The 27,741-nt window shown below is 33.9% G+C and overlaps 2 protein-coding genes and 1 long non-coding RNA gene across 4 annotated transcripts in view; 2 read left to right on the forward strand and 1 right to left on the reverse strand.

Moving 5' to 3' along the window:
- LOC141398502 (probable cytochrome P450 28d1) overlaps positions 1–14,148 on the forward strand; it is a 55,595-nt gene extending 41,447 nt beyond the window's left edge. Inside the window, exons 3-7 of the mRNA XM_073975788.1 lie at positions 2,072–2,179; positions 4,276–4,375; positions 4,447–4,742; positions 9,615–10,002; positions 13,986–14,148. Coding sequence (XP_073831889.1) covers positions 2,072–2,179; positions 4,276–4,375; positions 4,447–4,742; positions 9,615–10,002; positions 13,986–14,146 — 1,053 coding nt within the window. The 3' untranslated portion in view covers positions 14,147–14,148. The remainder of the gene's footprint in view (positions 1–2,071; positions 2,180–4,275; positions 4,376–4,446; positions 4,743–9,614; positions 10,003–13,985) is intronic.
- LOC141399538 (uncharacterized) lies at positions 13,746–16,145 on the reverse strand. 2 transcript variants are annotated; one of them, XM_073978488.1, is made up of 4 exons: positions 15,789–16,145; positions 15,336–15,731; positions 15,115–15,283; positions 13,746–15,060 (listed from the first exon to the last, which is right to left on the reverse strand). In XM_073978488.1, the coding sequence occupies exons 2-4, from the start codon at positions 15,707–15,709 to the stop codon at positions 14,323–14,325; spliced, it is 1,281 nt and encodes a 426-aa protein (XP_073834589.1). In that variant the 5' UTR covers positions 15,710–15,731; positions 15,789–16,145; the 3' UTR covers positions 13,746–14,322. The 2 variants fall into 2 exon arrangements, with proteins under 2 accessions (XP_073834589.1, XP_073834590.1); XM_073978489.1 differs by having other exon boundaries at positions 15,348–15,731; positions 15,789–15,950.
- Positions 16,146–16,187: 42 nt separating this feature from the next.
- LOC141399539 (uncharacterized) lies at positions 16,188–27,287 on the forward strand. Its single transcript, XR_012411864.1, has 2 exons — positions 16,188–19,864; positions 20,082–27,287. It is a non-coding gene; the product is annotated as an uncharacterized lncRNA (long non-coding RNA).
- Positions 27,288–27,741: the final 454 nt, after the last annotated feature.

A 27,741-nucleotide genomic window follows, 5' to 3' on the forward strand; every position in this document is an offset into this window, starting at 1 on the left:
ACGATATGAGGGTATATGGTAAATTTCAAATTTCTTTTGCAATTCCATTGGAAGAAATGTTAAAAAAATTCTTGCGAGCACATCCGCAATTTTTGGAACATAGATTAAGAAAAAAGTCTTGGTTTCAAATCTGTTCGCGTTCACAAAGTTGGATGCTGCGCTACAAAGTTATGGGGGGTTTTATTCCCTTATAAAGAACAAATATTTAAAAATTCCATTTTTGTTGTAATAAGAAAATGTATATATAAAGCGTTAACATCATTTAATATCTATCCGTAGACGCCTAAATATTTACTAAATGTATTTCTATTTTCGCGGAAAATCATGAAATACTGAAAAAATTTGGGGTAAATTTAAGTTATTCTAATTAGAGTCCAAATAAAACTCGAAAAAAATAAATTAAAAATACGTACAGATTCTAGACAACGCGTAGAAAAATATGAAACCAAAATTTTAACGATAGGATTTATAACTGCCATATTACAGCAACAACAAAAGAGAAAACTTATTGTTGGAATATTATTTCAAAAATATATTTTTTTGCTTAATACGAAAAATAGAAAAAACATTTTTGGGAGATATTCTACTATTTCGCTAAATTTCGATGAAAGGACTGACGGACTTTGCTGAAACTTCTTCAGGGAAAATGCGATGACAAACCCGAAAGTGTATTTGCTTACTTTGATAAACAATAGGATTATGAAATAGAAAGTAATATTGAAATTACAACCAAAGAAAAAACATAAAAGTTAAAAAACGTATAATTCGCGAATTCGTTAAAATCAGTTAAGGCGCATGCGCTTTTCAGATACAGCGAGTGCATCTCTATCAATATGTAGCGATTTTTCCACTTTTCATTCAGCGGCCAAAGTGTGCCGTCAGCTGCATCTTACTGTTCAAAAAACCTTTATGTGGGTAAAAATTGCGCGATGTACATAAGATTATAAGGCGCATCCGATTTCAGTGGCCGCCTATAAAAAATATGTCATTAAAACAAATTTTAAACAAATTCTTCAAGAACCGCGGATGTGCTACCAAATTCTATTTTAACGAAATACGAGTATTACTCCAGAATCTCGGTAATTTATGCCACACGGTTTTAGAAAATAATATAATCGCGTATAAAGGATTCCATTTATGTAAAAATAACCAAAGAAAATCGCGGTTCAATGCGCGGAATAATCAAAATATAATTTTGCAGAATTTCCTACTTTCAAGGTATCAATAACCGCCGGTTTAGTTGATTGATTTGAAAGCGGAAGGGTTTATTAGATCCGGCGCGTAAAAAAACTAAAATCACGCTGGGTTCAAGGGTACCTGAATCACAGTTGTAAATTTTGAAGCCAAAAAATAGGGTTTTAGAGAAAATTTACGCACCAAAATTTCGATTTTGGACTCCTATTACTAGGGAGCTGTATGAAGCACACTCATGAAATATACACCAAACGACGTGGAATCACAAGTTCTACAATCCAATAAATAGTTTGGGTAATTATCTGGTTGCGCCCTCCAATTATAAGAAAAATTCAAAAAACCCAGATTTCAAAACTTCAAAATGTCAGCATCGATTTTAGGGGGATGCAGTGTATATATCGAAAAGTCATACATTAGAACCATGTTGCCCAAGGGGTATTCTTCAATTCTTTCTTTGAGTTCAGGTCTGAATTTTCCGTGGTTTGACCAGAAATCAAGAAAGAGCACAAAAAAACTTGTAAACTTCAACACATTTTTACGAATTTTTTAGTATTACCACCAACACAGCTTCCACATAAATTATTTGTTATGGTTCATTTTATGCGACCCCGGCTAAAACACTTCAATTAATATAAATATATTCATATTGTATAAAATATATTGACAGTTCGCGACTTATTAAATGGTGAACCTCAACTTCAACGATTGTAAAACATTTTTGAATATTACCATATCTCTGTCGGCTAAGTCGACTGATACCTTTTTACTTGTTTTAAATACATTTAATTTAATTTCCTTTGATAATACAAGATATTTAAAGTTGTAAACAAATTTAAATTTATTAAACTTGTAAAAAATTATCTGATTCTAACTGCAGGCATCGGCCCATGTGGAGGAATTGAGATTTGGGAGCCCCTTTGTATCAGTCGGTAATGCATGGAAGGAAAAACGGAACAAACTTGTCCAACTTATATCAACGAAAGCGGTGAGTACTTTTTAAATATGTAATTGCCTAAAAACTCTCCATTATTATTATTCTGTGAACTGGCTCATTTGTACATGCTAAAATTCTTTTGTTAGACAGAAATTTTCAACAGATTATTATTATAAATTAATTATTCAAAATGTTGAACATTGAACACAATTTTATTATTTTTCTAATATTTCGGCTTAATCGCATTGTTGTAGTTTTAAAATCTCATTAAAGCAAATAATTAGTAGAGAAAATTTAGCGTTGTAAGCCAAGGGGTAAGACAGAGAAGATTATAATTTCGAGGTACTTGACATTCCGGGGCCGACTATGTGATACCCTGCACCACTACCCCTGTGCATAAGCTTTTGACCGGTAAAATTCAAAATATTAAAATTGAGATAGCTTCGCGCCCTTGCTCTGAATGTCTTAATTAATACAGGTCAATTTTGTTGAAACGCATTTAAGTGTATCGTCAGTACAACTCAAATAAAAAAAATGGAAAAGTGGGATGTACACCAACCATCAATGGGCTTCTTTCTCTGTGAGACCCCCATCAACCCCCAAAATTTCGTGAGGATCCGATCAAAATTTCGACCTGTAGTGTGATTGTACAAAAAATGGAAAAAGCGATGCATTGTACGTTACATCGTTGCAAAGGTGATATTTTCTACTTTCATTAGCAGGTTTTGCTTTTGATATACCGCTTTGAAATAAAATGTTGACTTTTTCTGCAAATAAGTTTTTTGCCCATTCCGACCCCTGAATATTATCCGACCATCACCAAAGTCAATAGGCTTCTTCCTCTCCGGGACCTTCATCAACACGAAGATATCGCAATAGCCGCAAATTTAACCGAACTTTTCATTTTGCGATTTTAGTTATAATGACGAATATCACAGCTTTGGTTGGCAAGGTCTGGCTATGAAAGTAACAATTTCCATCTTTAAATTTATGCAAAGTAGGTTGGCGTTGGTGCCCAAATAACGGAGATATCGCAATAGTCGGTAACACATCCCATTTTTCCACTTTTTTTTTTTTTGTAATCACGTTACATGGAAGAAGCCTATTGATTTTGGTGATAATATTCAAGCAACGAAGATATCGCAATAGCTGCTAATAGAACACAACTTTTCATGTTTGCAATTTTAATAATAATGACGAATATCACAGCTTTGGTTGGGGTCCTTCCAAAAACAAAGTCTGACTATGAAAGTAGAAAATTCCATCTTTACAATGGTGCAAAGTAAGTTGGCGTAGATGGCCAAATAACGGAGATATTGCAATAGTCGGTAATACATCCCATTTTTCTATTTTTTTTGTAATCACTCTACAGGTCGCAATTTTGATCGGATCGTCACGCAATTTTGGTGGTTAATGGGGATCCTAAAGAGGAAGAATCCTATTGATTTTTGTGATGGTCGGATACTAGTCAGGGATCGGAATATGAAAAAAAAATTATTTGGAGAAAAGGCCAACGTTTTATTTCAAAGCGAATATCTCTCTTCTGTAAGAGGTATATCGAAATTAAAACCTGGCAAGGAAAGTAGAAAATATTATCTTTACAACGATGTGAAATAGGTTGTCATAGGTGGTCAAACAACAGAGATATCGCAATAGTCGGTAACGCATCCCCTTTCCCATTTTTTGTGCAGTCACACTACAGATGGGAATTTTGATCGGATCCTCACGAAATTTTGGGGATTGATGGGGGTCTCACAGAGAAAGAAGCCCGTTGATGTTGGCGTACATCCCACGATGTACTTAAATGCGTTTTAACAAAATTGACCTGTATTAATGAACACATTCAGAGCAAAGGCGCTAAGCTATCCCAATTTTAATATATTGAATTTTACCAGTCAAAAGCTTATGCACAGGGGTAGTGGTATAGGGTATCACATAGTCGGCCCCGACCCGGATATAGCCTTGACTCATTTGTTTTGGTATATACATAATGTTTCTATGGGTCTACCACCATTATTTCAATGCGTTACAAACTTTTTGGCCAAACCAAACTTATAATGCCCTCCCCACATAGTGGTGTAGGGTATAATCAAGTTCTATGCATTACTTTTTTTTATTATATTTTTCCATGATTATTTTACGAACAGATACGATCCCACAGCAATTTTATGAAGGAGTATGCCAGACGGATGACCCTATTTATAAAATCGGGGGATTCTAACAGCACATGGGACATCAAGGATGTACGTTCCAAAAATAATGAACTTTGATTTTTACGTAATCGTGTTTTTAATGTTTTTAATTTGTTTTTAATCAAGCGATGCGTTGCGTTAATTATTACGGGCGCACATCATGCTTTCCTTTTCTGCGAAAGTTGTATCCAGTCAGATTTTTTCCTCTCATAACAGACGAGTATTTTAAAGGACTGGTAAAAAGAGCATTACAAGGAAATATAGGAGATAGCAACAACACAGAAAATTGTGTACTACGGCGCCTATTACAAATAAAGACCAAAAACGATTTAAGTGTTATAGAAATAGCTGGACATACTACCACTGTGCTTATTGACGGATTTGAGACAGCAGCTATAGTTATTGCAAACTGTTTGTTAATGGTATGTATGGATATATAGAACACGGCTGCATATTTTGGTTCAGATAGTTTCAGATATAGGTATAGCCCCATATATGTGTTTTATGTTATTATATAGATTCAGCTAGACTAGGGTCTTTAATATTATGTCGATTTGAGTGATATTGTTTTCATATCCCTGAACCCATAAAAACCAATTATCCTCAACCCGCACGCCCCGAATATACAGGAGGCTTCACAATATTTGATTGCGTATACATCATTATCTTTGGGTGCCACCGTAGTGCAATGGTATGCACACCCGCCTTGCACGCAGAAGGTCGTGGGTTCGATTCCCCGACCAGGCAACATCAAAAATTTTCAACGGTGACAAAATACCCCTCAGTAATGTTGGCGACATTTCCTGAGTATTTCAGCCATGTAAAACTTCTCTATAAAGTGGTGTCGTAAGACACGCCGTTCGGACTCGGCAATAAAGAGTAGGTCCCATATCATTGAGCTAATATGAATCGGGGTGCACTCATTGATATGAGAGAAGTCTCCAGCTAAATGGCTTTTATGGGTTCAGGGATTAGAGAACAATATCTTCCGATCATATCGACACGATATTAAAAACCCTAGTCTAAAAGAATTTGGCTAATACCAACGGTTTACGTAACATATAGGCAGAGATATGAAGCGTTCGGCCATATTTATGAATAACATGTTGCTATATTCGACTCCTATGTACATATATCGGACCACTCATTAAAGTCTCTAGGCTCCAAATCCATTGAGTACTTACCGAAAAATTTCAACAGAATGTTAAATAGAGGTATATTTTATACCAAACTATACAGCGGTATTACGGGTCCAATAGGGGAAATATCTCCTGATTACGCCCAGGGTTTCCGAGTCGAGGTATTTTTGACTCGACTCTGACTCCGAGCCCAGACGAGTTTTTTTCACGACTGCGGCTCCGACTCCGGGTCGACTCCCAGAGTGAATTCCAATACCACTAAAAATGAACCAAATTTGCAAAAAATTTTAACTTTTTCCTATATAGGCTAATGTGTTAGTTTTTCCTTACATATTTATTAGAAAGGGCATTCCTTCAAATGCATGGTTTATTATGCATTTGAAGGAATGCCCTTTCTAATAAATATGTAAGGAAAAACTAACACATTAGCCTATATAGGAAAAAGTTAAAATTTTTTGCAAATTTGGTTCATTTTTAGTGGTATTGGAATTCACTCTGGGAGTCGACCCGGAGTCGGAGCCGCAGTCGTGAAAAAAACTGATTGTTTTGTTTTACTTTTGTTTGGTTGTAAATAATTCTCATATACACTTTCTACAAAACTTTGATATAAATGTAACGCATAATATTAAAAGAGTATAGACAAACACAACAAATGTTCAGGTTTTGCCAAGTGAAATGAAGAAGCAGTATACTAACCACCGCGCAACATAAAGGATAATTAAAAGAAATAACAAAGCAGAAAAGACAACAAAACAAAGGAAAGAAACAAACAACAAAAAAGAATAGAAAGAAAATTATTTTAATTTATTTCATCTAATAAAAAGACTCATAAATGAATCCCTAAAGTCTTATAATTGATTATAAACATGACTCTAAAAAGACTCGAGAAAAACAGTCACAAATTAATCAACAAATCACCAATAAATGATTGAAACATGACTCGAAAAAGACTTTATATACCATCAGAAAATAGGCAAAAATGACTCGAATCTAATGCAGAGGAAGACTCATTTGTGATTTGTTTAGAAGAGTCGCCTGAGGTTATGTTTTCCTCCCGACAAAGTAGTCATTTATGATCAGAAAATGAGCTCATATTCCAGTTTTTAATCATGCAGCATACCCAGATCGAATATATTTAAGGTCTCTTCAGAATTTTGTGGACCTTTTTGGGCATTTGACTGCACTAAGACACAAATGTTGAACTTTTGTGGGGGAGGAACCCTTAGGGAGGACCGATAAGGACCATTTTAGAAGGTAAATTAAATTTTGACAAAATATTAGCAGATCCAAAGTTTGGACCAAATTGGTTGTCCCATTCAAGTGATATCGTCCTAGCATTTTAGTGATATTTTTTAAATATTGGGGAAAAGTACCGGAAGTTGTGGACCGGTATTGCCCCATGAAATTAAGTTTGGATATAATATGACGAAGATCAAACGTTGGACCAAATCGGTTGAACAGTTCGAGAGTTATCGTGCTCTCGGACCGCCACATGTGGTGACATAGCGGTTTTTTACACCTTTCGGGCTGTTCTACCAAGAATATGGACTTGCCCCTGAAAAAAATTTTACCGTCGTAATGGAGGTAGCGAATGCAAATCGCTTCAACAAAAAAATCAAAGTGATTCGAGTGCAGATCTTAGAGTGAACTTATCCGAAATTTTGTATGAAATGTACCAGAAGGAGTAGACAAATATAGTCCATATTCGAACCTGATCTATATCTGGTAGATATATTAGGAAGTGCAAAGTATGGATTATATCGGTCACTCCCTTCAAAAGTTATCATGCGCACAATTTTTCCGAACATTTTTTAACTTTTGTGGGGGAGGTATTTGAAGGAGTGCACCGATATGGCTTATCTTCGAACATAAACTAAGTTTAGACAAAGTATTCTGAAGGCAAAATTTTGGATCAAATCGGCAGATCCGTTCGAGAGTTATCTTGCGCTCCAACCACTACCCAAGGTGTCATAGGACTTTTTCATCTTTTAGGCTATTTACTCAGGAAGTGTAGACTTGCCCCTGATGAAACTTGTACTGTCGTAAAGAGGAAAGCGAGTACAACTTCCTAAAACAAAAATCAAGTCTCTAGTCTAAAATCAAGTCAAAGCTATTCGAGACCAGGTCCTAAACTGAACTTTTCCGAAATTTTGTGTGGGAGGTACCCCAAGGAGTGGACAGATTGAGTCCATATTGGAACCTCATCTAAGTTTGGTAGAAATTTCACGATGTGCAAAGTATGGACCAAATCGGTTACTCCCTTCAAGAGTTATCATGCGCACAAATTATCCGAACATTTTCGAACATTTCTGTGGGAGGTACCGGAAGGAGTTCACCGATATAACCCATCTTCGAACTTAAACTACGTTTGGACAAAATATTGCGAAAGCCAAATTTTGGACCAAGTCGGTTCATCCCTTCGAGAGTTATCGTGCGCGCCATCCAGCCAGACAGACAGACGGACGGACATTGCTAAATCGACTCCAAATTGTCCGAAACACATTTCGTCCAAACATACTTGGGGTCTAAAACCATTATTTCGATGAGGCACATTTTGTCCGTATGAAAGTGTTATGTAAATTTCAAATTTCCTTTACAATTCCATCGAAAAAAAATTAAAAATTTTTTTACAAGCACATTCACGATTTTTGGTAAATGGGTTAAGAAAAAAATCGTGGTTTCAAATCTGTTCGCGTTCACAAAATTGGATGCTGCGCCCAAAAGTTATGGGGGTTTTTATTCCCTTATAAAGAAAAAAATATTTAAAAATTCCCTTTGTGTTGTAATACCAAAATGTATATATAAATCAGTAACAACATTTATTTTCATTTTCGCGGAAAATCAAAAAATAATGAAGGAATCTTGGAGTAAATTTTATTTATTCTAACTCAGAGTCCATAAAAATCACTAAAAAAATAAATTAAAAATACGTACAGAATCTAGACAATGTCCAGAAAAATGTGAGACCAAAATTTTATAGATTAGGATTTTAAATTGCATATTGCAGCTACAACAAACGACAAAAGTTTATTGTTGGAACATTAGTTCAAGAATATATTTTTTGGATTAATACAAAAAAATTTGAGAACTATTTCGCTAAATTTCCAAACAAAACCTGAATTATTTAGCTAAAACCTCTTCAAGGAAAATAGTTTATCATCGTGAAAGTATATTTGCTTAGTGTGATAAGCAATAGAATTAGGAAATAAAGAGTGATATTGATATTACAATCAAAGAAAAAACATAAAAGTTAAAAACCGCATAACGCGCGAAATGGTTAAAATCAGTTGAGGCGCATGTGCTTTTCGCATAGAGCGAGTGCATCTCTGTCAATATGTTTGCATTTTTCCATGTTCCATTCAGCGACCAAAGTGTGCTATCAGTTGCATCTTACTACACCAAAATGCTTCATATGGATAAAAATAACGCGATGTTCATATGATTATAAGGCGAATCAGATTTCAGTGACCCCCTGTTAAAAATACGTCAATAAGACAAATTTTATACAGATTCGTCAGGGACCGCGGATCTGGTAGCACATTCTATTTTTGGTTAAATACGAATACTACTCCCGAATCTCTGTAATTTATGACACACCTTTTTGACAAATATTATAATCATCCACAAATTTAATACATTGGTCAACACACAAAAATCTAAAACTCATTAAATGTCATGGGTTATTTTCTTATTTATACATCCGATCTTGTCTTAAATAACTAATTTTTGCTAAATAATCGACACTTTTACCACAACTATTTGTCATTTCTCACAAATTAAAACATGGAAAATGTTTGTTTTCCTAGTTGGAACATATTTCCTTGACAAACTGTATATAACGAACAGTTTTTTGCGTCTCCGGGCCAAACCTATAGCTCTGCGTGTGCGTTCAAAAATACAAAAACAAAATACATGTATTTGTTGTTGTTTTCAATTTGAAATACATGTATTTTGTTTTTGTATTTTTGAACGCAACACGCAGAGCTATAGGTTTCGCCCTCCCGACGAAAAACGTTTGAACAAATTTTCAGAATATATTACACGAATGTAACGTAGGCTATATCATTTTATTAATTTCATCGTAAATGTGGGGATATAACATCTGAAGTGCAGGTACCTCTAAAAAATTTAAAATTTCCTATCGGTATATTTTAGCTAGCAAGAAATCAACGGGTCCAAACAAAACTAAGGCAATATCTTAAGGAATGTGATGAAGACACCTTGTATAGTGAAAATACGACAAACAACTATTTAAATAGCTGCATTCAGGAGACACTCCGACTTTTCCCTCCTTTGGCAACTCTCTTCAAAATCTGCACAGAATCTGTCACACTAGATAACTATTTGAATGACACAAAGGTGGAATTAAGACCAGGAGACCAAATATACATATCTTCTTACTCTTTTCACCATGACCCGACATACTTTGATGAACCAGAAAAATATTGGCCTGAACGTTTTGATGCTGAATTTGGCGGTGTTCTAAAGTACAAAGAAATGGGAGCCTTCTTACCGTTTGGCGATGGACCTAGAATGTGTCCAGGTATGTTATATATTATCAGTGGAAATAAAAACAATTTAAACACATATTATTATATACATTAGGGTTATGACTTTTTACCTATTTTCTCAAAATCAATTTCCTTTAGCGATTATGAAAGAACTGTTCCCTATTAATCACTAATACATTTTTAATCTCATTTAAATATTTTAGTTGATATGATATATGAAATAAAAAAACAGGAATACGAGGTTGTATAAAAGTCATAGCCTTACTATACATACGCAAGTTAAACGGTATTATCGTTTTCTTTGAATTTCTAATATAATTACGTCCATATTTTAGGTTAGTCGAACCACTAAAGTGGTTTTATTGAAACAATGTCATGAAATTAGGCGTTCTTAGATCGGAGATAAAATACCCGAGGATGACCAAAATCTAGCAGAAGCAAAGACTTAGAAAGCCGGTAACAATACCAAAATATCGACGACGACCATAAGCACACGGAAACGGATAGGAATCGCTCAATGGAATGTAAGGACGCTCCGGGAGCCATTGCCAAGTTCAAACTGGATGTTACAGGTATCAGCAAAATTCGATGGAACGGAAGCGACGAACTCATAACTGCATAAGGAAGTCGATCATCTCTCATCTTCGGGATTGTCATATCATACCGCATAATCTTTGCCAGATTCCGAAGCAACGTCAAAAAATGTGTCTCTATTATACAATGTTACGCTCCGACAGAGGATGCTGACTCCTCAATAACGTTTCGATAGATGTCCATATACCAACTACAGAAGAGATAAGAGACACCATCTTAAAACTAAAGCGCAATATATTGCCAGGAGACGACGGTATACTGCCTGAACTTCCCCAAACAAATCCCACGGCATCAGCAAAAATCTTAGAACCGTATGTGAAAGACGTATGGATAGATAATAAGGCAAAAATAAAAAAATGATTTAAGTATCTGCGATAACTAGAGAGGCATTATTATATTAAATACTGTATACAAAATAACGTACATTCTTCTAAATGACATATTGCAAAGCATAGAATAATCTCTGGGTGATGAACTAGCAGGGTTTCGACCAAACCGAAGCGGCTTAAATCAAACTAACACACTGCATAAAGAATGGAAACTCCATTCGACTCTGTAAACCATGAAGCTATATAGGCAACTTTAGCACCAAATATAATCTAAGCAATGTACAAGAGTACCACCCTCCACGTTCGCCATAGCTTGCTCACAAGTGAACCCTACCATACGAACGCGGGAGTTAGACAATGTTGCCCCCTCTCCCCCCTTCTATTTGCAGCAGAATGAGATTATGCTAAATTTATGTTCCAAAAAAAAGGTATTAACTGGACCTTTGTTCGACATTTGGAAGATCTTGATTATGCCGACGATATATGCTTACTGTCACACAACTTTATTCAGATGCAGATCAAATTAGACGACCTAGTAAAAATTGCAAAAACTGTGGGCCTAGAAATACGTACTGGAAAAACCTACGCGATGCGAATAAACAATACTAGCGCCAAACAGCTTTATGATTAGCAATAATCCCATACAATACGTAAATAGCGTCTGCTAAGATGTTGAAAATCCGATAAACAAAACAAGAGCAGCTTTCGGACACATGAGAAGAACGTGGACATCTGCACATATCTCAAAGAACACGAAACTTCGGTTTTTAAACAGCTGTGTAAAATCAACATTGACTTGGCTAATAACCAAATGTTTGCTTATTATAATAAAAGTGTTTTGACAAAACACTAAGCCTGGTTGCCCTAAAATGTGTAACAATTTGTACCAATTGTTGCTGGAAGTCGTCTGTTAACACAAAAGTCCAGCAAAATAGAGCGAATCGAGAGAGACATTTTAACCGTTCTTTTACTGAGAGTTTGCAAATTCTAGCTGAACAAGTTTCTTCTAGCAAGAACTTGCAACTCTTCTTCTTCCTGCAAACAATAAATCAGCTGTTTTTAATTATTAGGTGATTTATTTTTTGTGCAAATTGAAAACAATTTTATTGTGGAAATAATAATAATTTATTTTTTTCGGGTCATTGCTTGCAAGTTTTTGTAGGAAAGGTGTCTGCATGGCACAATCATACAGGTACTCGCATCAGGCCAGCCGATGTACTGCGAGCTGTCAAAAAAGTTTTTGTAATTGAAAACACAAAATTAAAAAACAAAAATTTAAAAGAATAATTGTGAACTTTTTATGGATTTTTGTAATAATGCGTTTATTGATACCTGCCTAACAAAATTTTGTTGAGAAAATTGTGTGAATCGCCTTATTTTTGGAAAAGTAACCAGACAGAACTTGTATCAAACGGCGAACTCTTAAAACAGGCAAACGAAGAACCAATTCTAAAACATATTACAAGACGAAAGTGGAAATGGATTGGCCATATATTGCGCAAACCAATTAACAGCATCACCAGAACAGCCAAAAAATACTCGGAGGAGAACCATAAAGAATGAATTAAACCAGATAAATATATCTTTCGATCAAATAAAACTAATAGTACGGTTACATTAGAGTTTTTTTGTAGGGTAAACCCACTTCATGCGGATTTATTTGACGTTTGCTCTATGGAATTGACATTTGAAACCCAAACCCACTGGATTAATCCGGTTAAGTGTATTCGGGGTATAAAATGTCAATATAGATTAATATGGAAATGTACTTTAGAAGCCCTATTAGCTGGTTTATACTCATGCTCCGAAATCCTGAAATACATCCCGTTGTTTACATTTATTTTTTGTTGATTTCAAACATATAATAATAATCAATGTAGGTATACCTACATACATATATGCAGCTGATCGAACATACATTTTTAAAAGAAGTTGCTGTAAATATATGGTCTGTTCATGAACTTCAATAAACTACAGTTTTTTACTATTATTCCGGTAACATAAATTAAAAATTGTTATAGTAGTAAAAATGTGTAGATTCTTGCAGGTTCTGGAACAGGGATTTAATTTGTCTCTAAAATTATACGACAATGTGGAAATTTACTGTTTTTTCCAAAATCATCGTAAAATTCTGTATACATAATTATTTGTATAATACTAACAAATGAACAAACAAAAAATATATTATGATTATTGATAGATTTGCACCAATTGTTTACTGAGAGTTTGCAAATTCGCAGAAATCAACAACGAAATCGTAATACTAATGTTTTTCTTAAAAAAGTACCAAAAGTTTCAACACTTTTCAGATAGTACAATAAACAAGGTAGATGGTGAATTGCTGCAACAACAAAAATTAATATCAAAATTCTAAAAATGAATTTAAAGTTTTTTTTTTGTTTAATTTGAATATATATTTTTTGGCGTTATCTGGAAATTGGCCAAGTTTTAATTGTCTACATTAAAAAAATAATAAAATATCAACATTTGTAAAAGGTAAACAAATTAAATTCGGTTTCTGTATACAATGTTAATGTTTCATTCTGACCCCGTACTTATTAATGGTAATGCTTTATAAGTTCTATTTTGCTTAACGACAAGTTCAATTTACAACTTGTTTGGAAAATCATGTTCGATCAGCTGCGCGTATGCATCTACCGAGGTGTATCTCAAGATTTCGTGAAATCCAGTGGATTCAAGAACGTGAGTGTAAACTTGCCTTATGCGGCCCATACATTTACTCGTACTACAAAACTGCTGCTGCCGATTAACCTCTTGTGTACGTGTGTGATTGAGTAGTATGTGGCATTCCTCCAATCCATATTCAAAAAATGATTCATTTTCCTCCAGAATACGGTTTCTACTTGAAGTTTTCAGAAATTTTTATTTCCTCACAAACAATATTTTATATTTTCCAAAATTGTTTTTTAATTACATTGAAAATAAACAAAATACACAAATACCATTACAAATGTTGTCTGAATGCCCACAGTGTATGGGCCGCATTAAGGACGCATAATTTCATAACATTGTTTCAATGAACCCACTCTAGCGTGGACTTCGACTTAGAATTACATTAATATGTATTGCAGGAATGAAATTGGCGCTAATGGAAGTTAAAATCGCTGTGGTGGAACTGATACGTGAATTTGAACTTGTCTCTGCTAATGGCGAGGAAAATAAACTCGATCCAAATTCGTTCTTGTTGAAAATTGATGGCGATATCCTGCTGAAAATTAAGAAAATAAATTGATACACAGAATACCGATGTCCTGCTGATCATTACACTATATAATTTGTTATATCATATGGTTATATTATGTATGTATATGTGTTTCGTCTCCTGTTATGCCAAATAAACTACCAACACGTTTGACTGTCCAACACCTATGTATGTGTGTATGTGTTTAACTTTATTGAAGTAGTATTTTAAAGAATTCCGCCTTTGTCGAATACTTTCATTTCGTTGAAATGCAATAAAGTATACGCGTACATTTTCTGCAATTTTTGCTGTGAAAAAATTTGCTTGAACTTCCTTCTCGCAAACTCAGGATTAGCGAAATTTTCGAATGTGCTGTCTCCTGCTAGCTTTTCATCAATGCTAATAATCGGATATATGGCATGGTTAGCAAAAAATCCGAACGGCTCTCGTCGAGTGATTTGTTTTCGCAACTCTTCGTAGGACGGTATGACATCAGCAGCAAACTGCAGCTTCGAGAGATTTGTCTTCAGTTCGTTGTAATAAAATCGGATGAAGAATTCCCTCTTGGATTTCAGCAAGTCCGGCGAAAGGCTAGTGTAGAAAAAATAATTGAGGTCGATTCCTGGACTTCCCCAAATACTCATTTGGTAATCAAGAAAAACCATATCTGAGGGAGCACACTTTACGTCGTATTTGAACATTACATTATTAACCCAGAGGTCCCCGTGATTTAGGACTTCAAACTCCCCTGGAAAGGGTTGCTGCATCTTTAGCAAATGTTCCTGCAAATTTGCAGAATACTTTTCCATTTTCTGTACAATTTCCTTATAGCCATTCCAAGTTTTTGCCAAATCGATTAAACCTTCACAACTACTTTTAATGAATCCGTAGAATTTACTCTTTTCCTTACGAATTGCGGCTGTAGCAAGAATGCCGTTTTTAAAGCACGTCAATAGCGTCGGATCCTGAAATTGAGTTTATTAGAAGAAAATACTGCACTATCGAACGAAATGTTTTACCTTCTTCATAACTGCAACCGAATTACTGTGGAATTGCGCTAGCCGTCTCAGCACCATGAGCGCGTGGGTTTCATCCAATCCCTTTTCCCTAGATGCAAGTTTATACCCTAATGCGTTAAGATCCTCGAATACAAACGTGTTTACTGGGCGCCTCACACTGTGGAATATCCTAAAAAAAAACGCATTAGTATGTGTTGTGATATATACTTCTATACACATACTTTGCTCCGAACCGGGTTTTCTTATCCATCAAATTCTCCATCAGTGGCAAAACATGATAATAAAATATTTTCTCCTTGAGGAAAACTTCCATGTCGTCCAAGAAATCTGTAGAAGGAGAAGCAGGCGTACTCTTTATTATGACGGGCAGATCAAAACTGCAATCCTGACTGGTATCAGATCTCTCTTTGTATTTAATTTCGACCCGATAAATAAAACTGCAGTAATTGTCACCAGCTTTACTGCCCATATTGACAATTATTTTCTGTATTTGGCCATTGGTGTGATGCAGGGAATTTTCCAGCACTTCTTCAAAAAAATCGAATGACAAATGCTTCGGTATGACAATAACTGACTTGTCGTACACTATCTCCATAACGGATGCTTTCAAAAACTCTCTGGAAATTAATTCAGTTTATATACATTGCGAAATAACATCAAAAGCTACTAGTTACCAAATGACATCTCCCCACAGTTAATCAAAACATCCATTGTTATGCGCTTGATTGGGAAACGTCTATAATATACAGCGTGTTCGTTTTGAGGTTATAACAATAGCTACGGTTTTAAAATTACGGTGAAACATTTGAATTCGCAATGTGATACACGCACCGTCGTAACTGAACAAAAGATATTATACTAGAAATTACTGTCCATTACGATGTCGAGTACTAATATGAGACACAAAAGTTATTGTTTAAATTTATCTGTTAGTGGAAATTAAAAAAAAAAAAAAAAACAACTAAGCACTCTTATCAAACATCAGTAATATTAGGTTTGTATTGAAGCAAATGTTAGGTTTCAGTACGACGTCAATGTTGATTAATTTGTTTTTGTATATTTGAAACAAGTAAGCAAAGGCTATACATGTATAGTCGGAACGGGGCCGATAATGGGTATCACACCTCTACGAAAGACATAAAAAAGTAAAGATTGGACAAAGTGCATATATACAGTTTAATTTTACTATTAACCATAGGAGGAGAGGAACTGACAAAAAGCATATCGATATCTTACGTCCTCAACCTCGTATCTTAAAAAAATCGATTTTGACTTTTTTGTATCAAACGATTGCCATTTTTGTGTTTTATTACCTCAACCACTTATTACCTCAATATGTTGTCGCGGTTCCTTAAATATTAATTTATACTTATAAAAGAGTTCAGTAATGATGACTCACTGACTGACTGATTCATAATCAACGCCCAGGCTAAACGGCTAGAGCTAGAATTTTGAAATTTTGAGGGAGTGTCACTCTTGGTCCCAAGGTGTCAGATAAGGCTGGATTTTTGGAAATTCGAACTAGAACGGTACGAAAAGTACTAAAAGGTACTAAATATGGTACCCTTAGTATTAGGCAAACGCGAAGAGCTAGAATTCTGAAATTTGGAATGAGGTTCACTGATGGAGAGTTAGAAAGGTGTACCAATGGGTTTTTGGAAATTCGAACTATAAGTGTACGAAAATTACTAAAAGTTACTAAATTTAATACCATTTGGTATTACGTGAACGGATAGAGCTAAAATCTTTAAATTTGGAATGAAAATCAAGGTTTAGAAGATGAGTTGATATAAGGAGGTGGTTTTGTACCGATAAAGTTAGAATTCTGAAATTTGGAATTACTATTACTGTTGGAGTGTAGGTTTGAGATATGGAGGTAGTTTTCGAAATTCGTACATATGGGTACGAAACGTACTAAATAAGGTACAATTTGGATTAGGGGGAACGGTCCAAAAAGACCATACAATTCTGATACTCCTTGACTACACAGTTTTTAGGAAAAAGACTTTGGTTATGTATCCCGTATTCGATCTCTCTAAAGACTCGCACAGGATGAGGGTATATCTCTGTCGGCAAACTCGACTGATACTTTTTTACTTGTTTTCCAGAAAACAAAAGTTTTGAATTTTCATAAGTTTGCCTTTGCTGTGCCAACAGAAGTTATTAATTTTTGGGCATAGTCCTTAGAAAGTGTTTAATGTCATAGAGTCCATAAACGTCTACTCGTGAAATTAAGATAGAAATAAGCGGGAACAACAACCACTGAGGTGGAGTTTTTTCTACTTATCCTAATTTTTCAGGACTCAGCTAAAATGTTGCCGAGCTTTTTTAGATATGTTTTTCGCATTCGCATTTTTGCATTTTCTCAAACAGTACTGCGAGTTGGATTCGGAGTGTATGAGTCGCCAGCAAAATTTGAAGGAAGGAGTTCTATGCGATGACGTGATTTCATGTCATCTTTTGCATTGGTTCAAACGAAGAATAAAAAGATCCGATCTTTTTATTAGCATTTGAACCCATGCAAAAGAAGTCGTGAAAGATACGATATCTTCATTAGCATTTGAACCCATGCAAAGTAAACCGTGAAAGATCCGATGTTTTCATCAGCATTTGAACCCATTCCATCGATCCAATAAAGATTATGTTTTTGTTTTTAATTTACACACCTTTATATTCTATTTATCTATATATGTTTAAAGCTATACAAGGTTTATTATTTACAATAGGCTTGATGTTGTCGGAGAGTCGAAACTCTCGTCGTAATGTTGTCTTACACATCCTGTATATCATACAAGTACGACTTCTAAACAATTGGTGTTGTACCTAGCTCGAAACGCCGTTCACTGCAATAAAAAGGAAGTCCCAATCATCGAGCTAAAAATAGAAACGTACTGCACTCTTTGGTATTATAAACATTCCCTTGTCTGTTCTAAATCTGACATAGAATGGAAACAATCAAATGTCGCTTCTCGAAATTTGAACAAAAAGTCCGAAAAAGAGCAAGAATCTGAAAAGAAAGAAGTAACGACTTTTGGAAAGAAAATGTTATAACTTAACCCAGATATGCCCAGCGTCCTATATATAGGACACACAAAATTCTTGCTAATTTGATATGTTATGTTTATCAAAGTACCGTTTATTTTGGTGATATACTCAGTACACATCTGTAGCTCTTGGGATATTATGTGATTCCATTATTTTGAGCTACTATTTTTGAGTTTTGAAGTCTAGTTCATCGAAGTTGCCACCTATCGCTTAGTTTTTACAATGATTTGCGTTATGACCGATTAATTATTGGGTAGTTTTATAACGAAAACATACACGATGTGGAGCCTACTACGAAAAAACGTTAACTAGATGCCGAAAAGGTGTCTTTGGACTATATGTCAAATGTTTTGTGTCCCATAACTCCCAGTTATATGATAAAACCATGTGTCCAAACCACCTTTTTCAAAAAATGTTTAAAAAACATATAAAAATATTGTTATTATTTCACATTTGCTTCTAAAATAATATAAAAATACTTTTAAAATGATCACGATGAAGCAATGGGCATATCTGGGTTAAAAAAAATTAATAACGCATAAATTATATTTTCCTGAAAAAGTGTCTCCTCTCCTTTCGTTACATTTGATTCCCTAGAGCAGAGTATGGCAATGTGACTTACGTATATTTAATCTCGCCCACCACAATTTGCGAGCTCGCTCAAGTGAATCACATTGCCTTAATCTGGTCTAGAGATCCCTAAAAAGCAAGTCGATTTGTAGTTCCCGAAATAAGAGAGTATAAATTTCCATTTTTTATAAAATTGAAAATAATTCACAAACAAGAAATTCGTAAAGTTGGAGTCCATGTGGAAATCTGAACTGGTGGTAGGAAGATAATAGGAAAAATATTGTGTAAGAAGAAACAAAATCAAAATGCGGAGAGCGGAGTAAGTGAAGTGAGTGATGGAAGTGAGAAAGTGATAAATTGCAATTTTTTATATCGTATAATATTTTGCCGATAAATTAGTTGTAATTATTGCATGTATTCATTTGAATAAATAAAGAGTTTGGTTAGGTAAAAATGGGTTGAATCCAACGTGTCTTTTTTTGTTTTTTCTTGATTGGTGAATAAACCAAACTTTTTCCGATTTTCCTGTCAAAGTAAAAGTAGAAGCAAACTAAATAAGGATAATTGTTATAGTACCATCCAATATTCTCATAACACTTACAAATATTATTTAACAGAATCATGTCTCCTAAAATTCCCTTACACGCGCAACCCAATTTTAATAATTTTTACAATTAAATGAAATAAAAACTAAAATCATTTTTGTAGTTCTTTTTGTTCTTCCGCTTAAATAAACGAAAGAACAAACACACAAACATACCCTCTTTAACAAGTACACATGCCACCTTAACTTTCATCATCCATAAACAAAAGAAGAAATAACATTCGATTTTGCAATAGTAATTCAGGTTGAACTTCCGTTCAAATAAACGCGCTGCCTAAAGATTGCATTATTAGCATTTCTTTTCAGCAGACAAAATTCTAATTAATTTGTCAACTTGTAAAATTAATTCGGTGAAATTGTGGTTGACATAAACATTTTAATATTGTTCTAAGTTAAGAAAAAATATATAAATAGCAAGTAAAATTATTGTAAAGTTAGTCTAAAGATAGATTCAAAAGTGAACTCGTGAATAAAGTGATCATCTGAAAGAGTGATAAAAAAAGTGTATATTTTTTGTTTTATTACAAGAAGGTGATAATAATTGGCGCAGTCGGTAGGATCCGCAATATATGTATCGTACATATATACGTGTTAACGTTTAATTGCGGATTTCGCGAGTGAATAAAAAAGAGGAATTAAAAAAGTCCCTAGTTCCAAAGGACCTTAAATAAAAGATCCTACTGAACATTTTAAAGGTTGCAGAAGATCCTTTAATAAAAAAGGGAACTCCTCTTGAACACTTTTAAAGGATACAGAAGATCCTCTAAAAATATATATACGTGTTTTACAAAGGATATGAAATAACATTCCTCTTGAACACTTTTAAAAGGATGGAAAAGATCCTGTAATACAAAAAAAAATATACGTGATTTAATGGACCTTAAAGACAAGATCCTCGCAAACATTCTGACAAGGATATAGAAGATCCTTTAATACAAAGACTTTTTGAGCATTACAAAAGTTAATACAAACCCAAAACTCCAATAAACCTAATCGTAGCAAAAGACGATACAAAAATAAATCCTTGAAACAACAAATTTAAAGAAGACCTAAAGAACAAGAACCAACGAACCTGTAAGGCAATAATCAACAAAGGACGTGAAAATCTCAACTAAACTTTGAAAACCAAGAAGACCATTGCAGCACCAGGAAACCAGCTCTTACATCAATGTAAGATTTTTTTTTCCTCTACATAATATATATTTTACTTATATTTAGATTTTTAAATTTAAGCTTAACACTTCATTTGGTATACACATACATTTTCTTATGAGTGATTCAGAATCAGTTTCTGATTATCCCTCAGATTTGGAATTAGAAATCGAAATTTTTTTTTATTGAACCAACGCAACCACTCGACTCAGGTATTGAGTCAAACGACGGATATTCTACTGACACTGACGTACAAGAAAACATTATTCGACCACAAAGACTTAGTAGGAATAGGCGTATAAATAGAAGACGACAACGTAGGAGACTTTAAGACAGGAAATTAAAACATAAAGTCGGAAAAATGGTAGAACCAAATGCCCCTCTCTCTGTTCGTATCGATCCATTGAAATATTTAGATCGATTACCCGAATTCAGTGGAGACAGAAGTGACTTACAAACATTCATAAATTTGATAGAAAGAGTTTACCCTATTTTAAGGGCATACGACGAATTATCCCAATATCTCTTTAGTGATATAATAAAGAGTAAATTGAAAGGAAAGGCTAGAGAAATTATAAATAAATTGTCAGGCTCAATCATGGGAAGAAATAAAAGCCGTATTGGTAAATAATTTCGGAGAAAAACTCAGTTTGGAAGAACTTTTTGACAAACTTAAAAGCACTACTTTCAAAACAAATTGTGCAGAGTTCTATAAGGACATAAAACAGAATCTGAGAAGTCTTAATAATAAAACTGTTACTGTAGTAGGTTCTGGGCAAGCAGCAAATGAGTGCGCAAGAAATAATATGCGAACAGCTCTCAGCATTTTCAAAGAAAAAATGCCAGAGCCTATGAAAACGATTCTAATATGTAGGAATCCTGAATCTTTAGAAGATGCCATGGATATCTTATTTCAGTCCGGTTACGCATACTGTACTAATTCAAATACAGTATTCGGACCAAATAGTAAACAAACTACAAACAATACAAGGACAAAACAAGACAATAGAGGAGTTCAACAAAACACAAATGGCAATCAAGTTTTCAGACAAAACTATGTTCCGTGACAAAATAATACAACAGGAAATAACGTTAGATTTAGTCAAAATAACGGGAACAGTTGGAATAACCAACAACGTATTTGGTCACAAAATTATCAAAACCCACAACCAAACCACGGACCTCGACCAAACACGTACCAGTCAAACAACCAACCACGACCAGAGCCTATGGATATAAATATGGTTCAAAATAATATTGAACAGACTATAGGTGTAGATGAGTACGTCATTCCACCGACGGAAGAATTTTGCGACGACCCAATTTCATACGGAAACCAATTACCACAGAGTTCTGAAGAGGCAGATAACGGAGAAAATTGTGATCAGTATTTTGACACACCCGAAAATTTTCATATACAGGCCTTAGCGGAGAGTTACCCCATATAATAGTAAAAGGAAGACTAAAATTTTTAATAGACACGGGAGCCACACATTCCATTGTGAACCCTGGTCTGTGCAATCCCAAATGGAAGATTAAAACTGGACCATTAACTCTCAGGACTCTTCAAAATCATGTGAGAACTACAACTATCTATAGAGTTCCACTCTTTTCTGAAATTGGTGATCCAAACGACAATATAAATTTGATTGAATGTAAGTTCCATGATTTCTACGATGGGATAATAGGAAATGACGTTTTGAAACGATTTAGAGCAGTAATAGACTATACTAATGATACGTTAAAAATAAACGATAAACAAATTGCACTTTTATATGGAAAAACTAGAACCATTCAATTTGTAGTTGGTCAAAAAAATGGACTAACTCATATTTCTGAACAACGAAATGACAAGGGCGAATTGGTCCTCAAAGAAGGATTATACAATGTTGAAAATTACAAGCTTGAAATAAAAACGTCTATAAATAGTTCTAACATAGTAAGAGTTACTGATTCTACCACAGTTGATGCAAAAAACTTCTGTGTATGTAATGAAGAATTCCAACAAGGAGAACCGGCATTGGACCAAATTCGTACATCTCATATGAATTTGGAAGAGAAAACCATAATTATGAATATAATTAAACGATATAACAACTTGTTTTATCAACCTGGTTCAAACTTAACCTTCACCAATGCTATAAAACATAAAATAAATACGATAAACAATATCCCTATCCATTCTAAATCGTACAGATATCCATATATTCACAAAGAAGAAGTAGAAAATCAGATTCAAGAAATGTTGGATAACGGTATCATACGGCACAGCACTTCCCCATATTCTGCACCCATTTGGATAGTGCCAAAAAAGGAAGATGCAAGTGGCAAAAAGAAATGGCGTCTCGTAGTGGACTATAGAAAGTTGAATGAAGTAACCATCGACGACCGCTACCCAATCCCAAATATCGACGAAATCCTTGATAAACTCGGGAAATGCATGTATTTTACAACAATCGACTTAGCCAAAGGTTTCTATCAGATAGAAGTAGACGAGAAAGACATACACAAAACAGCCTTTACAGTTGAGGGAGGCCACTACGAATTTCTGAGAATGCCATTTGGGTTGAAAACAGCACCCGCGACTTTCCAAAGATTAATGAATACAATTCTTAAAGAATATATTAATAAAATATGTCTGGTCTACCTCGACGACATTATAATATTCTCCACATCCCTCCAAGAGCATACAGAATCTATAAAGCTAATTTTCAACAGACTTGAAGAAGCTAATTTAAAAATACAACTAGATAAATCCGAATTTTTCAAACGAGAAACCGAATTCCTTGGGCATATTGTTACACAAAATGGTATAAAACCTAACCCCAAAAAAATAGAATGTGTTATAAATTTTCCGTTACCCAGAACTGCAAAACAAATTAAACAATTCTTGGGGCTCACAGGATATTACAGAAAGTTTATTAAGGACTACTCACTGATTGCTAAACCAATGACCGTATTTTTAAAGAAAGGAGCTAAAATTGACCCTACTGATGAACAATATCAACACAGCTTTAATACATTTAAATTGCTACTAACAAACGACCCAATACTTATATATCCAGACTTTTCCAAGAAATTCACTCTGACGACAGACGCTAGCAACTTTGCGCTATGCGCAATACTTTCTCAAGACGACCACCCAATTTGTTATGCTAGCAGGACACTCAATGAGCATGAGATCAATTATAGTACAATTGAAAAGGAATTACTAGCAATAGTTTGGGCTACCAAATATTTCCGCCCATACCTTTTCGGACGTAAGTTCATCATCGAAACCGATCATAGACCATTGACTTGGCTTTTCTCGATTAAAGAACCAAACTCTGACTACGAAATAAAATATAAAAAAGGAAAGAAAAATAGCAATGCCGACGCATTATCTAGAATCGAACAAGGACTTCCAAACATTAATTTGACACTATTTGAGGACCCAGTCATCAAAGAAAGTAACTCACCCATTAATACGTATAAAACTCAGATTATAATAAAGAAAATCTTGTCAGGTTCAGCTAAAATCAAGACAGAAAATATATTCAAAAATGTTAGGAAAACTATCGGAATCAAAACTCTTGACAGAGAATATGCAATCACCCTATTAAAAAACCATTTTGACCCAAATCATCTAAATGCAATTATAATTGATCCTGAATTTTTCGACACATTTCGTAACACATATTTAGAAATGTTCTCAGAGAATAAAAGCTTTAGAATAATCAGATGCTTTAAGAAATTAGAAGATGTCGAAGACGAACTTAAATTGACAGAACTCATACAAAAGGAACACCTAGACAAAAATCACAGAGGAATACAGGCTGTATTCGAAGAACTAAAAATACAGATATATAACCCCAAACTGAAATTAAGAATAACTCAATTCATAAACAATTGTGAGATATGCGCTCTAGAAAAATATGACAGAAACCCTCCAAAAATTCCGTTTAAAATCACAGAAACTCCAAGCAAACCACGTGAAATAATACATATTGACGTTTTTTATACACTAGAAAAATGTCTCTTTATGACTATTATCGATAAATTCTCAAAATTTGCTGTGGCTTATAAATTACTCGGAAGATCGTGGACAGAATTTAAAACAAAACTTTTACAATATATAAACACCTATGGGAAAGTAGAAAAGATTATCGTTGACAATGAACTTGGCTTTAAAGCCATCCCAATGCGACAATTTTTATCCGATGAAAACATCGACATACATTTTACATCAAACAGTAATCATACACATAATGCTGATGTAGAAAGATTACACAATACTATTAATGAGCACATTAGACTCCTTAGGCACAACGATCAAAATAAAGATGAAACCATAGAAGAGAAAATACTTCGAATAATAGGATTCTACAACAACACAATACATAGTACTACTGGCATCAAACCCATAGATTTCATTAATGGAAAAATTCATGAAGATAGATACTTGGACATTTATGAGAAAACGGTCTCAAAGAAGGAAAAATATATTAGAAGGTTGAACGAAGACAGGAGAGATGTAGACCTAGAAGAAGGGACCAATTTCATAAGAGAAATAAGAGGTGGCAAAAACCACCGCAAGTATAGGAAAATAGATGCTATAAAACTAGACGGAGAACACATTGCAAGCAAGACAACAGGACACCTCAAACTATCGACATCCAGGACCTAACAAACAACAATGGATATATACCTATTAAGACGGAAGAAGTAAAAGTAATTGAACACTACAATAAAATAATTCACATCATCAATACGACCTACTACACACAAACTTTAGATCTAATACTACAAAATATACATTCCTTGAACGTGACAACTACTGAAACAAAAACCCTACTGGACACAACAAACAAAAATTTTGTTTTACTAAAGAACAAAATAGAAGATCTTAATCCACATTTCAGATCAAAACGGGGATTAATAAACATACTAGGCACAGGTCTGAAATTTATAACTGGATCAATGGACAATGACGATGAAATAAAAATTAACAACTCCCTGCAGTCACTGTATAAAAATCAGAAGACATTGAACAACAGAATGGACAATTTGACTTACGTCAATAATTTTATATCCGACCAAATACAAAATATTACCCATCACATAAACCAGAAACAACTTTTAGTAGAAAAATACCTCAACAACTTTAAAAACTATCTACAAAATAAAATTGCAACAATAGAAGACGAAATCTCATTCATAACACAAATCTACCAAATAAACAATGACATCTCACTTTTAAAAGATCACATAGACAATATCGGACAAATAATATTCTCAAGTAAATTAGGCATCATTCCCTCAAATATTTTAACAAAAACTGAACTAGACTTAATCAATGACTTTGACAGTTACACAAACATAAAGGTTGCAGTCGCTATTGACAATACTAATATTATAATTATTTTACTAATTCCAAATTACTGGGATAATATCCTATCAAAAATTGTATTTACACCCATTCCAAACAATCATAATAAATCAATAGTTTTAAATAGAAATGAAGTTCTAATAGATATCAACAACAATATTTTCGATGTAAATATAAAAAATAATATGCAAATGAATTTGGTAAAAATTAATGACACATGTTTGAGTAATATCATAAATTTTAAAGAACCATATTGCAATATGGAAGAACATAACCATACTGCTGTCACCGAAATTGTCTCAGGTACCATAATCTTCCAAAACTATTTCAAAAGCATAACACATAACTGCAATAAAAATATTATAAGTATGACAGGAACTTTCATTATAAGATTTAAAAATTGTGAAATCATAGCCCTGAACAAAACGTACCATAACATTAAAATCAGAATACATGACAAATTTATACTACCAAACATTATAACTAAGGTCAAAGAAAACCCAAATCAAATGCCAAAACTTAAATTAGAATCATTATACCTAAAACAACTAAAACATGAAGAAACTATTCACTATTGTGAAATCATAGCCCTGAACAAAACGTACCATAACATTAAAATCAGAATACATGACAAATTTATACTACCAAACATTATAACTAAGGTCAAAGAAAACCCAAATCAAATGCCAAAACTTAAATTAGAATCATTATACCTAAAACAACTAAAACATGAAGAAACTATTCAATCAATTATATACCACTACAGAAATTCAAACGCAATCGGGATAAGTATAGATCTAACAATCTTTATTATTATTATTTGTCTAACTATAATGTTTATAACAAGAAAAATGTCAACCATAAAAATTTCGTCGGAGCCTCAAACTAGCAGTGGGGGTGTTATAGTACCATCCAATATTCTCATAACACCTACAAATATTATTTAACAGAATCATGTCTCCTAAAATTCCCTTACACGCGCAACCCAATTTTCATAATTTTTACAATTAAATGAAATAAAAACTAAAATCATTTTTGTAGTTCTTTTTGTTCTTCCGCTTAAATAAACGAAAGAACAAACACACAAACATACCCTCTTTAACAAGTACACATGCCACCTTAACTTTCATCATCCATAAACAAAAGAAGAAATAACATTCGATTTTGCAATAGTAATTCAGGTTGTACTTCCGTTCAAATAAACGCGCTGCCTAAAGATTGCATTATTAGCATTTCTTTTCAGCAGACAAAATTCTAATTAATTTGTCAACTTGTAAAATTAATTCGGTGAAATTGTGGTTGACATAAACATTTTAATATTGTTCTAAGTTAAGAAAAAATATATAAATAGCAAGTAAAATTATTGTAAAGTTAGTCTAAAGATAGATTCAAAAGTGAACTCGTGAATAAAGTGAAAGAGTGATAAAAAAAGTGTATATTTTTTGTTTTATTACAAGAAGGTGATAATAATTGATAATCTCACTAATGTATTACTTTTCAGAATTTGGTCTGCTTCTACCAAATTTACAGTGTTTTTTGACATTTACTTATAATTTCATTCCGCAAACACGTTTTTCAAAACATCGTATACTCGTATAGGATTGTAGAACTCGCGATTCTGAGTTATTTGATATATGTGTCGTGAATGTAGTCGACACAGCTTCATAGAAATCTGCATCCAAATAAGGAAATTTTTGTGCGAACCTTTTTCTAAAACTCATATTTTTCGGGCCTAATTTTTACAATTGTCATTCAAATTCCTCTTACTTGATTGTACATTTTAGTTTTTTCGTTCCGGATCCAATAAATCATTCCCCGTGAAAATCCATCTACTAAAACGCGAGTTACGAGAAATTCGAAAGTGTAAAAATCACCTAAAATTGTTTTC

This window comes from Musca autumnalis, unplaced genomic scaffold, assembly GCF_047663935.1.
Source record: "Musca autumnalis isolate F117 unplaced genomic scaffold, ASM4766393v1 scaffold_3, whole genome shotgun sequence".
In the NCBI taxonomy this organism is placed as follows: Eukaryota; Metazoa; Arthropoda; class Insecta; order Diptera; family Muscidae; genus Musca; species Musca autumnalis.

Coding starts and splice junctions, on each gene's coding strand:
- LOC141399538 (XM_073978488.1), bottom strand. CDS start 15,709: ATGGAGATAGTGTACGACAAGTCAGTTATTGTCATACCGAAGCATTTG. Junction 15,284..15,335: donor AAAACCCGGTTCGGAGCAAA/GTATGTGTATAG, acceptor GTTTTTTTTTAG/GATATTCCACAGTGTGAGGC. Junction 15,061..15,114: donor CGGTTGCAGTTATGAAGAAG/GTAAAACATTTC, acceptor ACTCAATTTCAG/GATCCGACGCTATTGACGTG.